At 41.9% G+C, this 17,282-nt stretch overlaps 1 protein-coding gene across 1 annotated transcript in view; it reads left to right on the top strand.

Annotated features, from left to right (window-relative positions):
- Positions 1-17,282, top strand: part of LOC139539417 (netrin receptor DCC-like) — a 622,169-nt gene that overhangs the window by 241,327 nt on the left and 363,560 nt on the right. The window contains exons 4-5 of the mRNA XM_071342360.1: positions 8,321-8,471; positions 9,596-9,732. Coding sequence (XP_071198461.1) covers positions 8,321-8,471; positions 9,596-9,732 — 288 coding nt within the window. The remainder of the gene's footprint in view (positions 1-8,320; positions 8,472-9,595; positions 9,733-17,282) is intronic.

Below are 17,282 nucleotides of genomic sequence, written 5' to 3'. Positions count from 1 at the left end.
CTTAGTGTCTGGTGTGCCCTCCTTAGTGTGTGTTGTGCCCTCCTTAGTGTGTGTTGTTCCCTCCTTAGTGTCTGGTGTTCCCTCCTTAGTGTCTGGTGTTCCCTCCTTAGTGTGTGTTGTTCCGTCCTTAGTGTGTGTTGTTCCCTCCTTAGTGTGTGTTGTGCCCTCCTTAGTGTCTGGTGTTCCCTCCTTAGTGTGTGTTGTTCCCTCCTCAGTGTCTGGTGTTCCCTCCTTAGTGTCTGGTGTTCCCTCCTCAGTGTGTGTTGTTCCCTCCTTAGTGTGTGTTGTTCCCTCCTTAGTGTGTGTTGTTCCCTCCTCAGTGTGTGTTGTTCCCTCCTTAGTGTGTGTTGTTCCCTCCTTAGTGTCTGGTGTGCCCTCCTTAGTGTGTGTTGTTCCCTCCTTAGTGTGTGTTGTTCCCTCCTTAGTGTGTGTTGTTCCCTCCTTAGTGTCTGGTGTTCCCTCCTTAGTGTCTGGTATTCCCTCCTTAGTGTCTGGTGTTCCCTCCTTAGTGTCTGGTGTTCCCTCCTTAGTGTGTGTTGTTCCCTCCTTAGTGTCTGGTGTTCCCTCCTTAGTGTGTGTTGTTCCCAATTTACATTGTATTTGCCCTCAGCAACAGTCTCTTGTCTCTTGTTAAGATAGTTCTATATAAACCACAGGGCTTGTTAGGAGATGAGACAACAGTAAGAAACAGAACATTTAAGTGAGTGATTCTCATGGGGTTATTCTGGCCCCCAAAAACATTACAGTGAAGTTAAAACGCCGTAGGACATACTGGCCTCGGGATGAGATTGAATTAAACATTTTGAGCCGTTTGAAAAAATGATTCAGATGATGTTTCCCATTGAAATATGTAGTCATTCATCCACTGACAACCACACTATTATAACCAGCCACTAGCTTAACCAGCCACTAGTTTAACCAGCCACTAGCTTAACCAGCCACTAGTTTAACCAGCCACTAGTATAACCAGCAACTAGTTTAACCAGCCACTATTATAACCAGCCACTAGTTTAACCAGCCACTATTATAACCAGCCACTAGCTTAACCAGCCACTATTATAACCAGCAACTAGTTTAACCAGCCACTATTATAACCAGCCACTAGTTTAACCAGCCACTATTATAACCAGCCACTAGCTTAACCAGCCACTATTATAACCAGCCACTAGTTTAACCAGCCACTAGTTTAACCAGCCACTATTATAACCAAACACTAGTTTAACCAGCCACTATTATAACCAAACACAGGTTTAACCAGCCACTAGCTTAACCAGCCACTAGTTTAACCAGCCACTATTATAACCAAACACTAGTTTAACCAGCCACTAGTTTAACCAGACACTAGTTTAAACAGCCACTAGTTTAACCAGCCACTATTATAACCAGCCACTAGTTTAACCAGCCACTATTATAACCAGCCACTAGTTTAACCAGCCACTAGTTTAACCAGCCACTAGTTTAACCAGCAACTAGTTTAACCAGCCACTATTATAACCAGCCACTAGCTTAACCAGCCACTATTATAACCAAACACTCGTTTAACCAGCCACTAGCTTAACCAGCCACTAGTTTAACCAGCCACTAGTTTAACCAGCCACTATTATAACCAAACACTAGTTTAACCAGCCACTATTATAACCAAACCCTAGCTTAACCAGCCACTAGTTTAACCAGCCGTTAGTTTAACCAGCCATTATTATAACCAAATACTAGTTTAACCAGACACTATTATAACCAGCCGCTATTATAACCAGCCACTAGTTTAACCAGCCACTAGTTTAACCAGCCACTAGTTTAACCAGCCACTAGTTTAACCAGCCACTAGTTTAACCAGCCACTAGCTTAACCAGCCACTAGTTTAACCAGCCACTAGTTTAACCAGCCACTATTATAACCAGCCACTAGTATAACCAGCAGCTAGTTTAACCAGCCATTATTATAACCAGCCACTAGTTCAACCAGCCACTATTATAACCAAACACTAGTTTTACCAGCCACTAGTTTAACCAGCCACTAGTTTAACCAGCCACTAGTTTTACCAGCCACTAGTTTTACCAGCCACTATTATAACCAGCCACTAGTTTAACCAGCCACTGTTATAACCAGCCACTGTTATAACCAGCCACTAGTTTAACCAGCCACTAGTTTAACCAGCCACTATTATAACCAGCCACTAGTTTAACCAGCCACTAGTTTAACCAGCCACTAGTTTAACCAGCCACTATTATAACCAGCCACTATTATAACCAGCCACTATTATAACCAGCCACTAGTTTAACCAGCCACTAGTTTAACCAGCCACTAGTTTAACCAGCCACTATTTTAACCAGCCACTATTATAACCAGCCACTAGTTTAACCAGCCACTATTATAACCAGCCACTAGCTTAACCAGCCACTATTATAACCAGCAACTAGTTTAACCAGCCACTATTATAACCAGCCACTAGTTCAACCAGCCACTATTATAACCAAACACTAGTTTTACCAGCCACTAGTTTAACCAGCCACTAGTTTAACCAGCCACTAGTTTTACCAGCCACTAGTTTTACCAGCCACTATTATAACCAGCCACTAGTTTAACCAGCCACTGTTATAACCAGCCACTGTTATAACCAGCCACTAGTTTAACCAGCCACTAGTTTAACCAGCCACTATTATAACCAGCCACTAGTTTAACCAGCCACTAGTTTAACCAGCCACTAGTTTAACCAGCCACTATTATAACCAGCCACTATTATAACCAGCCACTATTATAACCAGCCACTAGTTTAACCAGCCAGTAGTTTAACCAGCCACTAGTTTAACCAGCCACTATTTTAACCAGCCACTATTATAACCAGCCACTAGTTTAACCAGCCACTAGTTTAACCAGCCACTATTATAACCAGCCACTAGTTTAACCAGCCACTAGTTTAACCAGCCACTAGTTTAACCAGCCACTATTATAACCAGCCACTATTATAACCAGCCACTATTATAACCAGCCACTAGTTTAACCAGCCACTAGTTTAACCAGCCACTAGTTTAACCAGCCACTATTTTAACCAGCCACTATTATAACCAGCCACTAGTTTAACCAGCCACTATTATAACCAGCCACTAGCTTAACCAGCCACTATTATAACCAGCAACTAGTTTAACCAGCCACTATTATAACCAGCCACTAGTTCAACCAGCCACTATTATAACCAAACACTAGTTTTACCAGCCACTAGTTTAACCAGCCACTAGTTTAACCAGCCACTAGTTTTACCAGCCACTAGTTTTACCAGCCACTATTATAACCAGCCACTAGTTTAACCAGCCACTGTTATAACCAGCCACTGTTATAACCAGCCACTAGTTTAACCAGCCACTAGTTTAACCAGCCACTATTATAACCAGCCACTAGTTTAACCAGCCACTAGTTTAACCAGCCACTAGTTTAACCAGCCACTATTATAACCAGCCACTATTATAACCAGCCACTATTATAACCAGCCACTAGTTTAACCAGCCAGTAGTTTAACCAGCCACTAGTTTAACCAGCCACTATTTTAACCAGCCACTATTATAACCAGCCACTAGTTTAACCAGCCACTATTATAACCAGCCACTAGTTTAACCAGCCACTATTATAACCAGCCACTATTATAACCAGCCACTATTATAACCAGCCACTATTATAACCAGCCACTAGTTTAACCAGCCACTAGTTCAACCAGCCACTATTATAACCAGCCACTAGTTTAACCAGCCACTAGTTTAACCAGCCACTATTATAACCAGCCACTAGTTTAACCTGCCACTAGTTTAACCAGCCACTAGTTTAACCAGCCACTGTTATAACCAGCCACTAGTTTAACCAGCCACTAGTTTAACCAGCCACTAGTTAAACCAGCCACTAGTTTATCCAGCCACTATTATAACCAGCCACTAGTTTAACCAGCCACTATTATAACCAGCCACTAGTTTAACCAGCCACTAGTTTAACCAGCCACTAGTTTAACCAGCCACTATTATAACCAGCCACTAGTTTAACCAGCCACTGTTATAACCAGCCACTATTATAACCAGCCACTATTATATCCAGCCACTAGTTTAACCAGCCACTAGTTTAACCAGCCACTATTATAACCAGCCACTATTATAACCAGCCACTAGTTTAACCAGCCACTAGTTTAACCAGCCACTATTATAACCAGCCACTATTATAACCAGCCACTAGTTTAACCAGCCACTAGTTTAACCAGCCACTAGTTTAACCAGCCACTAGTTTAACCAGCCACTATTATAACCAGCCACTATTATAACCAGCAACTCGTTTAACCAGCCACTAGTTTAACCAGCCACTATTATAACCAGCCACTAGTTTAACCAGCCACTATTATAACCAGCCACTAGTTTAACCAGCCACTATTATAACTAGCCACTAGCTTAACCAGCCACTATTATAACCAAACACTAGTTTTACCAGCCACTAGTTTAACCAGCCACTAGTTTAACCAGCCACTAGTTTAACCAGCCACTATTATAACCAGCCACTATTATAACCAGCAACTCGTTTAACCAGCCACTAGTTTAACCAGCCACTATTATAACCAGCCACTAGTTTAACCAGCCACTATTATAACCAGCCACTAGTTTAACCAGCCACTATTATAACTAGCCACTAGCTTAACCAGCCACTATTATAACCAAACACTAGTTTTACCAGCCACTAGTTTAACCACCCACTAGTTTAACCAGCCACTATTATAACCAGCCACTAGTTTAACCAGCCATTATTTTACCAGCCACTATTATAACCAGCCACTAGTTTAACCAGCCACTAGTTTAACCAGCCACTATTATAACCAGCCACTAGTTTAACCAGCCACTATTATAACCAGCCACTATTATAACCAGCCACTAGTTTAACCAGCCACTAGTTTAACCAGCCACTAGTTTAACCAGCCACTAGTTTAAACAGCCACTATTATAACCAGCCACTAGTTTAACCAGCCATTATTTTACCAGCCACTAGTTTAATTATTTTACCAGCCACAAGTTTAATCAGCCAGCCACTGTTATAACATTACAAACTAGTTTAACCAGCTGATAGTTCAATCTCTTACACCAACTGGTTAATTTTGTTCCCTCCTCAGTGTGTGTTGTTCCCTCCTTAGTGTGTGTTGTTCCCTCCTTAGTGTGTGTTGTTCCCTCCTCAGTGTGTGTTGTTCCCTCCTTAGTGTGTGTTGTTCCCTCCTTAGTGTCTGGTGTGCCCTCCTTAGTGTGTGTTGTTCCCTCCTTAGTGTGTGTTGTTCCCTCCTTAGTGTGTGTTGTTCCCTCCTTAGTGTCTGGTGTTCCCTCCTTAGTGTCTGGTATTCCCTCCTTAGTGTCTGGTGTTCCCTCCTTAGTGTGTGTTGTTCCCAATTTACATTGTATTTGCCCTCAGCAACAGTCTCTTGTCTCTTGTTAAGATAGTTCTATATAAACCACAGGGCTTGTTAGGAGATGAGACAACAGTAAGAAACAGAACATTTAAGTGAGTGATTCTCATGGGGTTATTCTGGCCCCCAAAAACATTACAGTGAAGTTAAAACGCCGTAGGACATACTGGCCTCGGGATGAGATTGAATTAAACATTTTGAGCCGTTTGAAAAAATGATTCAGATGATGTTTCCCATTGAAATATGTAGTCATTCATCCACTGACAACCACACTATTATAACCAGCCGTTAGTTTAACCAGCCATTATTATAACCAAATACTAGTTTAACCAGACACTATTATAACCAGCCGCTATTATAACCAGCCACTAGTTTAACCAGCCACTAGTTTAACCAGCCACTAGTTTAACCAGCCACTAGTTTAACCAGCCACTAGTTTAACCAGCCACTAGCTTAACCAGCCACTAGTTTAACCAGCCACTAGTTTAACCAGCCACTATTATAACCAGCCACTAGTATAACCAGCAGCTAGTTTAACCAGCCATTATTATAACCAGCCACTAGTTCAACCAGCCACTATTATAACCAAACACTAGTTTTACCAGCCACTAGTTTAACCAGCCACTAGTTTAACCAGCCACTAGTTTTACCAGCCACTAGTTTTACCAGCCACTATTATAACCAGCCACTAGTTTAACCAGCCACTGTTATAACCAGCCACTGTTATAACCAGCCACTAGTTTAACCAGCCACTAGTTTAACCAGCCACTATTATAACCAGCCACTAGTTTCACCAGCCACTAGTTTAACCAGCCACTAGTTTAACCAGCCACTATTATAACCAGCCACTATTATAACCAGCCACTATTATAACCAGCCACTAGTTTAACCAGCCACTAGTTTAACCAGCCACTAGTTTAACCAGCCACTATTTTAACCAGCCACTATTATAACCAGCCACTAGTTTAACCAGCCACTATTATAACCAGCCACTAGCTTAACCAGCCACTATTATAACCAGCAACTAGTTTAACCAGCCACTATTATAACCAGCCACTAGTTCAACCAGCCACTATTATAACCAAACACTAGTTTTACCAGCCACTAGTTTAACCAGCCACTAGTTTAACCAGCCACTAGTTTTACCACCCACTAGTTTTACCAGCCACTATTATAACCAGCCACTAGTTTAACCAGCCACTGTTATAACCAGCCACTGTTATAACCAGCCACTAGTTTTACCAGCCACTAGTTTAACCAGCCACTATTATAACCAGCCACTAGTTTAACCAGCCACTAGTTTAACCAGCCACTAGTTTAACCAGCCACTATTATAACCAGCCACTATTATAACCAGCCACTATTATAACCAGCCACTAGTTTAACCAGCCACTAGTTTAACCAGCCACTAGTTTAACCAGCCACTATTTTAACCAGCCACTATTATAACCAGCCACTAGTTTAACCAGCCACTAGTTTAACCAGCCACTATTATAACCAGCCACTAGTTTAACCAGCCACTAGTTTAACCAGCCACTAGTTTAACCAGCCACTATTATAACCAGCCACTATTATAACCAGCCACTATTATAACCAGCCACTAGTTTAACCAGCCACTAGTTTAACCAGCCACTAGTTTAACCAGCCACTATTTTAACCAGCCACTATTATAACCAGCCACTAGTTTAACCAGCCACTATTATAACCAGCCACTATTATAACCAGCCACTAGTTTAACCAGCCACTAGTTTAACCAGCCACTATTATAACCAGCCACTATTATAACCAGCCACTAGTTTAACCAGCCACTAGTTTAACCAGCCACTAGTTTAACCAGCCACTAGTTTAACCAGCCACTATTATAACCAGCCACTATTATAACCAGCAACTCGTTTAACCAGCCACTAGTTTAACCAGCCACTATTATAACCAGCCACTAGTTTAACCAGCCACTATTATAACCAGCCACTAGTTTAACCAGCCACTATTATAACTAGCCACTAGCTTAACCAGCCACTATTATAACCAAACACTAGTTTTACCAGCCACTAGTTTAACCAGCCACTAGTTTAACCAGCCACTAGTTTAACCAGCCACTATTATAACCAGCCACTATTATAACCAGCAACTCGTTTAACCAGCCACTAGTTTAACCAGCCACTATTATAACCAGCCACTAGTTTAACCAGCCACTATTATAACCAGCCACTAGTTTAACCAGCCACTATTATAACTAGCCACTAGCTTAACCAGCCACTATTATAACCAAACACTAGTTTTACCAGCCACTAGTTTAACCACCCACTAGTTTAACCAGCCACTATTATAACCAGCCACTAGTTTAACCAGCCATTATTTTACCAGCCACTATTATAACCAGCCACTAGTTTAACCAGCCACTAGTTTAACCAGCCACTATTATAACCAGCCACTAGTTTAACCAGCCACTATTATAACCAGCCACTATTATAACCAGCCACTAGTTTAACCAGCCACTAGTTTAACCAGCCACTAGTTTAACCAGCCACTAGTTTAAACAGCCACTATTATAACCAGCCACTAGTTTAACCAGCCATTATTTTACCAGCCACTAGTTTAACCAGTCACTAGTTTAACCAGCCACTAGTTTAACCAGCAACTAGTTTAACCAGCCACTAATTTAACCAGCCACTATTATAACCAGCCACTAGTTTAACCAGCCATTATTTTACCAGCCACAAGTTTAATCAGCCAGCCACTGTTATAACATTACAAACTAGTTTAACCAGCTGATAGTTCAATCTCTTACACCAACTGGTTAATTTTCCAAATAAAAGCCAACTATTGGCCCCACTCAATGCTCAGTTGGATAAGAGGATAAGAGCATTGTCTCTCTCTCTCTCTCTCTCTCTCTCTCTCTTTCTCCAGAGCCTGGAACCACCAGGGGCCTTCTGTTTCTCCAGCAGCCCCAGAGAGTCACCTCCCTCCTGGGGAGAGATGCTGTGTTGGAGTGCTCCGCTTCGGGGTTCCCCACACCCGCCTTCCACTGGATGAGAGGAACTGAGATTATCCAGAGCAGGTGAGTCTCAAATGAAACTCTATTCACTATTTAGTGCACTACTTTGCAATATGGGCTCTGGTCTAAAGTAGTGCACTATATAGGGAATAGGGTTCCGTAGGGCTCTGGTCTAAAGTAGTGCACTATAAAGGGAATAGGGTTCCATAGGGCTCTGGTCTAAAGTAGTGCACTATAAAGGGAAAAGGGTGCCATTTGGGAAGCAACCTTTTTTATGTTCCACCTATCTGTTCCATGAAACTTTTGACATATGTGATGACATAGAGCTGGTGAGAGGCAGATCATCAAACCACCACCCAGCTGGCAAAGCTGGTTGAAGAGACGACATTACAGACTGGTTGAAGTGATGACCTTACAGACTGGTTGAAGTGATGACATTACAGACTGGTTGAAGTGATGACATTACAGACTGGTTGAAGTGATGACATTACAGACTGGTTGAAGAGACGACATTACAGACTGGTGGAAGAGACGACATTACAAACTGGTTGAAGAGCCGACATTACAGACTGGTTGAAGAGACGACATTACAGACTGGTTGAAGAGACGACATTACAGAATGGTTGAATAGATGACATTACAAACTGGTTGAAGAGACGACATTACAGAATGGTTGAAGTGACGACATTACAGACTGGTTGAAGAGACGACATTACAAACTGGTTGAATAGATGACATTACAAACTGGTTGAAGAGACGACATTACAGAATGGTTGAAGTGACGACATTACAGACTGGTTGAAGAGACGACATTACAGACTGGTTGAAGAGACGACATTACAGACTGGTTGAAGTGACGACATTACAGAATGGTTGAAGTGACGACATTCCAGACTGGTTGAAGTGACGACATTACAGAATGGTTCTAGTCTGGTTGTGATGTTGTCAGTTCTTCCCACTGTCCATAAGAAATAAGTAATTTTTGTTTGTCACAGAATCAGCCTACACATAGTCCTATTATACACAGTATCTTAATGTCATATTTTGGAGGGAGAATAAGATATACCTGGGTATCACAGGTTCACAGCAGGTTCCCAGGGCACTGAACACACTCCCATTGTTCCTTATTGTGTAGGCCTACACATCTGTGTTGTCTTGGACAGTTTTGTTCCTTCCTGTCCCTGCAGGTCTAAGAAGTACTCCCTGCTGGGTGGCAGTAACCTCCTGATCAGCAGCGTAACAGACGATGATTCAGGCTCCTACAGCTGCGTGGCGTTTAACAAGAACCAGAACATCACGGCTTCCTGCGAGCTGTCCGTTCTCGGTAAGTCCTACGAGAGCTCTGCCCGTCGCCCGGTGGGAATTTCTCTCTGCGGGCACACACATACAGACATACGCACGTGTGCACACACACACACGGCCACACACACACACGGCCACACACACACACGGCCACACACACACACGGCCACACACACACACGGCCACACACACACTAAGAAATGCAAAAATTATACGAGCGTCTCTTTCTCTCTCTCCGTGTCTCTTCTCCATCGCCTTTCATGCCCACTAATCTGTGGAAAATTAAACGGTTTCAGTTCACAACTCGCCAGAGGAACTGCCGGACAAAACGCTGAACAACAGGGAGTTGGGAAATGCCAAACTCTGTCAGGGATTTAAACAGAGTATCAAGCGTTAAGTTTTGACTGCCATTTTGAAATGACAAAAAAAAAGTACATGACAACTATACGTTACTTAGGTATTTGTTTAACATAGATGAACTACATGACAACTACAGCTTGGGCTGGGAGTTGAGCCATGGACCTCATACCTCACCATACGATATTATCACCATACTGCCGAAACGATATTATCACCATACTGCCGATACGATATTATCATCATAATCACCATACTGCCGAAACGATATTATCACCATACTGCCGAAACGATATTATCACCATAATCACCATACTGCCGAAACGATATTATCACCATACTGCCGAAACGATATTATCACCATACTGCCGAAACGATATTATCACCCTACTGCCGAAACGATATTATCACCATACTGCCGATACGATATTATCACCATACTGCCGATATGGGGCGGTAGATACGATATGTATTGTGATTCCCACTATTCTATATTTAATGCGATATTGTGATTTCATTACGATTTGATACGCCATACCTTATTGCTCACCATATGTCTGCTGCAGAGGGACAAGAGAGAGAGAGCCAGGGAAATGAGATGGCTGAAAACATGTTGGCTAGCTATTTAAAAAGAAGATGAAGAACAAGCTATCGGATGAAATGTACCCGACTTCTGGCGCTGGTACAGCGGACTGGCACTAACACCCGTTTATCACAGACTGATTTCAGTACCTTATTTTACGGCAGCAAGAGGACAGAGTTTGTGATGTCTGTACACAACCCAATGTGGGATTAAATGGCCTTTTTATGTCATGTAAATGGTGAGTGTGCAGGGTTGTAACAAGGCACTGTATAGTAGCAGCAGTACTGTATAGGAGCAGCAGTACTGTATAGGGGCAGTAGTACTGTATAGGAGCAGTAGTACTGTATAGGAGCAGCAGTACTGTATAGGAGCAGCAGTACTGTATAGGAGCAGTAGTACTGTATAGTAGCAGCAGTACTGTATAGGAGCAGTAGTACTGTATAGGAGCAGCAGTACTGTATAATAGCAGCAGTACTGTATAGTAGCAGTAGTACTGTATAGTAGCAGCAGTACTGTATAGTAGCAGTAGTACTGTATAGTAGCAGCAGTACTGTATAGTAGCAGCAGTACTGTATAGGAGCAGTAGTACTGTATAGGAGCAGCAGTACTGTATAGTAGCAGCAGTACTGTATAGTAGCAGTAGTACTGTATAGTAGCAGCAGTACTGTATAGTAGCAGTAGTACTGTATAGTAGCAGCAGTACTGTATAGTAGCAGCAGTACTGTATAGGAGCAGTAGTACTGTATAGGAGCAGCAGTACTGTATAGTAGCAGCAGTACTGTATAGTAGCAGCAGTACTGTATAGTAGCAGCAGTACTGTATAGGAGCAGTAGTACTGTATAGGAGCAGCAGTACTGTATAATAGCAGCAGTACTGTATAGTAGCAGTAGTACTGTATAGTAGCAGCAGTACTGTATAGTAGCAGTAGTACTGTATAGTAGCAGCAGTACTGTATAGTAGCAGCAGTACTGTATAGGAGCAGTAGTACTGTATAGGAGCAGCAGTACTGTATAGTAGCAGCAGTACTGTATAGTAGCAGCAGTACTGTATAGTAGCAGCAGTACTGTATAGGAGCAGTAGTATTGTATAGGAGCAGTAGTACTGTATAGGAGCAGCAGTACTGTATAGGAGCAGTAGTACTGTATAGGAGCAGCAGTACTGTATAATAGCAGCAGTACTGTATAGGAGCAGCAGTACTGTATAGTAGCAGCAGTACTGTATAGGAGCAGTAGTACTGTATAGGAGCAGCAGTACTGTATAGTAGCAGTAGTACTGTATAGGAGCAGTAGTACTGTATAGTAGCAGTAGTACTGTATAGTAGCAGTACTGTATAGGAGCAATAGTACTGTATAGTAGCAGCAGTACTGTATAGGAGCAGTAGTACTGTATAGGAGCAGCAGTACTGTATAGTAGCAGTAGTACTGTATAGGAGCAGCAGTACTGTATAGGAGCAGTAGTACTGTATAGGAGCAGCAGTACTGTATAGTAGCAGTAGTACTGTATAGGAGCAGTAGTACTGTATAGTAGCAGTAGTACTGTATAGTAGCAGTAGTACTGTATAGGAGCAGTAGTACTGTATAGTAGCAGTAGTACTGTATAGTAGCAGTAGTACTGTATAGGAGCAGCAGTACTGTATAGGAGCAGCAGTACTGTATAGGAGCAGCAGTACTGTATAGGAGCAGCAGTACTGTATAGTAGCAGTAGTACTGTATAGGAGCAGTAGTACTGTATAGTAGCAGTAGTACTGTATAGTAGCAGCAGTACTGTATAGTAGCAGTACTGTATAGGAGCAGCAGTACTGTATAGCAGCAGTAGTACTGTATAGTAGCAGCAGTACTGTATAGGAGCAGCAGTACTGTATAGTAGCAGCAGTACTGTATAGGAGCAGTAGTACTGTATAGGAGCAGCAGTACTGTATAGGAGCAGCAGTACTGTATAGGAGCAGTAGTACTGTATAGGAGCAGCAGTACTGTATAGGAGCAGTAGTACTGTATAGTAGCAGCAGTACTGTATAGTAGCAGTACTGTATAGGAGCAGCAGTACTGTATAGTAGCAGTAGTACTGTATAGGAGCAGCAGTACTGTATAGTAGCAGTAGTACTGTACAGGAGCAGTAGTACTGTATAGTAGCAGTAGTACTGTATAGTAGCAGTAGTACTGTATAGTAGCAGCAGTACTGTATAGTAGCAGTACTGTATAGGAGCAGCAGTACTGTATAGTAGCAGTAGTACTGTATAGGAGCAGCAGTACTGTATAGGAGCAGCAGTACTGTATAGGAGCAGCAGTACTGTATAGTAGCAGTAGTACTGTATAGGAGCAGTAGTACTGTATAGTAGCAGTAGTACTGTATAGTAGCAGTAGTACTGTATAGTAGCAGCAGTACTGTATAGTAGCAGTACTGTATAGGAGCAGCAGTACTGTATAGTAGCAGTAGTACTGTATAGGAGCAGCAGTACTGTATAGTAGCAGCAGTACTGTATAGTAGCAGTACTGTATAGGAGCAGCAGTACTGTATAGTAGCAGTAGTACTGTATAGGAGCAGTAGTACTGTATAGTAGCAGCAGTACTGTATAGTAGCAGTACTGTATAGGAGCAGCAGTACTGTATAGTAGCAGTAGTACTGTATAGGAGCAGCAGTACTGTATAGTAGCAGTACTGTATAGGAGCAGCAGTACTGTATAGTAGCAGTAGTACTGTATAGGAGCAGCAGTACTGTATAGGAGCAGTAGTACTGTATAGGAGCAGTAGTACTGTATAGTAGCAGCAGTACTGCATAGTAGCAGTAGTACTGTATAGGAGCAGCAGTACTGTATAGTAGCAGTACTGTATAGGAGCAGCAGTACTGTATAGTAGCAGTAGTACTGTATAGGAGCAGCAGTACTGTATAGGAGCAGTAGTACTGTATAGTAGCAGCAGTACTGTATAGGAGCAGCAGTACTGTATAGGAGCAGTAGTACTGTATAGGAGCAGTAGTACTGTATAGGAGCAGCAGTACTGTATAGGAGCAGCAGTACTGTATAGGAGCAGTAGTACTGTATAGTAGCAGCAGTACTGTATAGGAGCAGCAGTACTGTATAGTAGCAGCAGTACTGTATAGTAGCAGCAGTACTGTATAGGAGCAGCAGTACTGTATAGTAGCAGCAGTACTGTATAGGAGCAGTAGTACTGTATAGGAGCAGCAGTACTGTATAGGAGCAGCAGTACTGTATAGGAGCAGTAGTACTGTATAGTAGCAGCAGTACTGTATAGGAGCAGCAGTACTGTATAGGAGCAGTAGTACTGTATAGGAGCAGCAGTACTGTATAGGAGCAGTAGTACTGTATAGGAGCAGCAGTACTGTATAGTAGCAGTAGTACTGTATAGGAGCAGTAGTACTGTATAGTAGCAGTAGTACTGTATAGGAGCAGTAGTACTGTATAGTAGCAGCAGTACTGTATAGGAGCAGTAGTACTGTATAGGAGCAGTAGTACTGTATAGTAGCAGTAGTACTGTATAGGAGCAGCAGTACTGTATAGTAGCAGTAGTACTGTATAGTAGCAGTAGTACTGTATAGGAGCAGTAGTACTGTATAGGAGCAGTAGTACTGTATAGTAGCAGTAGTACTGTATAGGAGCAGTAGTACTGTATAGTAGCAGCAGTACTGTATAGGAGCAGTAGTACTGTATAGGAGCAGTAGTACTGTATAGGAGCAGTAGTACTGTATAGTAGCAGTAGTACTGTATAGGAGCAGTAGTACTGTATAGTAGCAGTAGTACTATATAGGAGCAGCAGTACTGTATAGTAGCAGCAGTACTGTATAGTAGCAGTAGTACTGTATAGGAGCAGTAGTACTGTATAGGAGCAGTAGTACTGTATAGTAGCAGTAGTACTGTATAGTAGCAGCAGTACTGTATAGGAGCAGTAGTACTGTATAGGAGCAGTAGTACTGTATAGTAGCAGCAGTACTGTATAGTAGCAGTAGTACTGTATAGTAGCAGTAGTACTGTATAGGAGCAGCAGTACTGTATAGTAGCAGTAGTACTGTATAGGAGCAGTAGTACTGTATAGTAGCAGTAGTACTGTATAGGAGCAGTAGTACTGTATAGGAGCAGTAGTACTGTATAGTAGCAGCAGTACTGTATAGTAGCAGTAGTACTGTATAGTAGCAGTAGTACTGTATAGTAGCAGTAGTACTGTATAGGAGCAGTAGTACTGTATAGTAGCAGTAGTACTGTATAGGAGCAGTAGTACTGTATAGGAGCAGCAGTACTGTATAGGAGCAGCAGTACTGTATAGGAGCAGTAGTACTGTATAGGAGCAGCAGTACTGTATAGTAGCAGCAGTACTGTATAGTAGCAGTAGTACTGTATAGGGGCAGTAGTACTGTATAGGAGCAGTAATACTGTATAGGAGCAGCAGTACTGTATAGTAGCAGCAGTACTGTATAGTAGCAGTAGTACTGTATAGGGGCAGTAGTACTGTATAGGAGCAGTAATACTGTATAGGAGCAGCAGTACTGTATAATAGCAGCAGTACTGTATAGGAGCAGCAGTACTGTATAGTAGCAGTAGTACTGTATAGGAGCAGTAGTACTGTATAGGAGCAGTAGTACTGTATAGTAGCAGTAGTACTGTATAGTAGCAGTAGTACTGTATAGGAGCAGCAGTACTGTATAGTAGCAGCAGTACTGTATAGGAGCAGTAGTACTGTATAGTAGCAGTAGTACTGTATAGTAGCAGCAGTACTGTATAGTAGCAGCAGTACTGTATAGGAGCAGCAGTACTGTATAGTAGCAGTAGTACTGTATAGTAGCAGTAGTACTGTATAGGAGCAGTAGTACTGTATAGTAGCAGTAGTACTGTATAGTAGCAGCAGTACTGTATAGGAGCAGCAGTACTGTATAGTAGCAGTAGTACTGTATAGTAGCAGTAGTACTGTATAGGAGCAGTAGTACTGTATAGGAGCAGCAGTACTGTATAGTAGCAGCAGTACTGTATTGTAGCAGTAGTACTGTATAGTAGCAGTAGTACTGTATAGGAGCAGCAGTACTGTATAGTAGCAGCAGTACTGTATAGTAGCAGTAGTACTGTATAGGAGCAGCAGTACTGTATAGGAGCAGCAGTACTGTATAGTAGCAGCAGTACTGTATAGTAGCAGTAGTACTGTATAGGAGCAGCAGTACTGTATAGTAGCAGCAGAACTGTTAACAATGTCTTCATACAGATTCACAAGTATTCACGTTCACGTGAATTAATTGAAATGGCTTTCATACAGACGATTCACAGTTTCCTTCACATCAAATGCATTGCATTGGTCGACACTTTCTTTAATTAAGGATCCAAACCTTTTTTTTCAATTTTCGCCTGAAATGACATACCCAAATCTTTTTGCCTGTAGCTCAGGACCTGAAGCTAGGATAAGAATTGTATTGATGTCATTTGAAAGGAAACACTTTGAAGTTTGTGGAAATGTGAAATTAATGTAGGAGAATATAACACATTATCTTTGAAATGCAAAAGAAAAGCCATAATGTATTATTCCAGCCCAGGCGCAATTTAGATTTTGGCCACTAGATGGCAGCAGTGTATGTGTAAAGTTTTAGACTGATCCAATGAACCATTGCATATGTGTTCAAAATTATGTATCAAGACTGCCCAAATGTGCCTAATTGGTTTATTAATACATTTTCATGTTCGTAATTGTACACTCTTCTCAAACAATAGCATGGTATTCTTTCACTGTAATAGCTACTGTAAATTGGACAGTGCAGTTAGTTGAACAATAATTACATTTTTCTGCCAAAATTAGATATGTCTATGTCCTGGGAAATGTTCTTGTTGCTTACAACCTCATACTAATCACATTAGCCTACGTTAGCTCAACCGTCCCGCGGGGTGGGGAGACACACAACGATCCCATAGAGGTTAAGCGTGTTAGGACGTGCAGAAACACAGCAGGGCTTATGCAGCGTTTCCCAAACTGTCGCCCGGGGCCCCAAAGAGGTACACGTGTTGGTTTTTGCCCCTAACACTACACAGCTGATTCAAATTATCAAAGCTTGATGATTAGTTGATTACTTGAATCAAATCAAATGTTATTTGTCACATGTGCCAAACACAACAGGTGTAGTAGACCTTACAGTGAAATGCTGAATACAACAGGTGTAGGTAGACCTTACAGTGAAATTCTGAATACAACAGGTGTAGTAGACCTCACAGTGAAATGCTGAATACAACAGGTGTAGTAGACCTCACAGTGAAATGCTGAATACAACAGGTGTAGTAGACCTTACAGTGAAATACTTACTTACAAGCCCTTTAACCAACAATGCAGTTCAAGAAATAGAGTTAAGAAAATATTTACTAATTAAACGAAAGTAACACGATAAAATGACAACAACGAGGCTGTATTACAGGGGGTGTCGGTACAGAGTCAATGTGCGGGGGTACAGGTTAGTGAAGGTGCATTTATACAAAGTGACTATGCATAGATAATAAACAACGAGTAGCAGAAGTGGGGGGTTGTTATGGTAACAGCAGTTAGTCTGTTCTGAAGCTAAAGTGAAATGCATCACAAATGTTACCCTATTCCCTATATAGTGCACTAGTCTGGTTAAAAGTAGTGCACTATATAGGGAATATGGTTCCATAGGGC

This window comes from Salvelinus alpinus, chromosome 1 (genome assembly GCF_045679555.1).
Source record: "Salvelinus alpinus chromosome 1, SLU_Salpinus.1, whole genome shotgun sequence".
NCBI classification, from domain to species: Eukaryota; Metazoa; Chordata; class Actinopteri; order Salmoniformes; family Salmonidae; genus Salvelinus; species Salvelinus alpinus.
The sequence above is the reverse complement of the archived record's forward strand: the minus strand, read 5'-3'. Positions and strand labels throughout refer to the sequence as shown.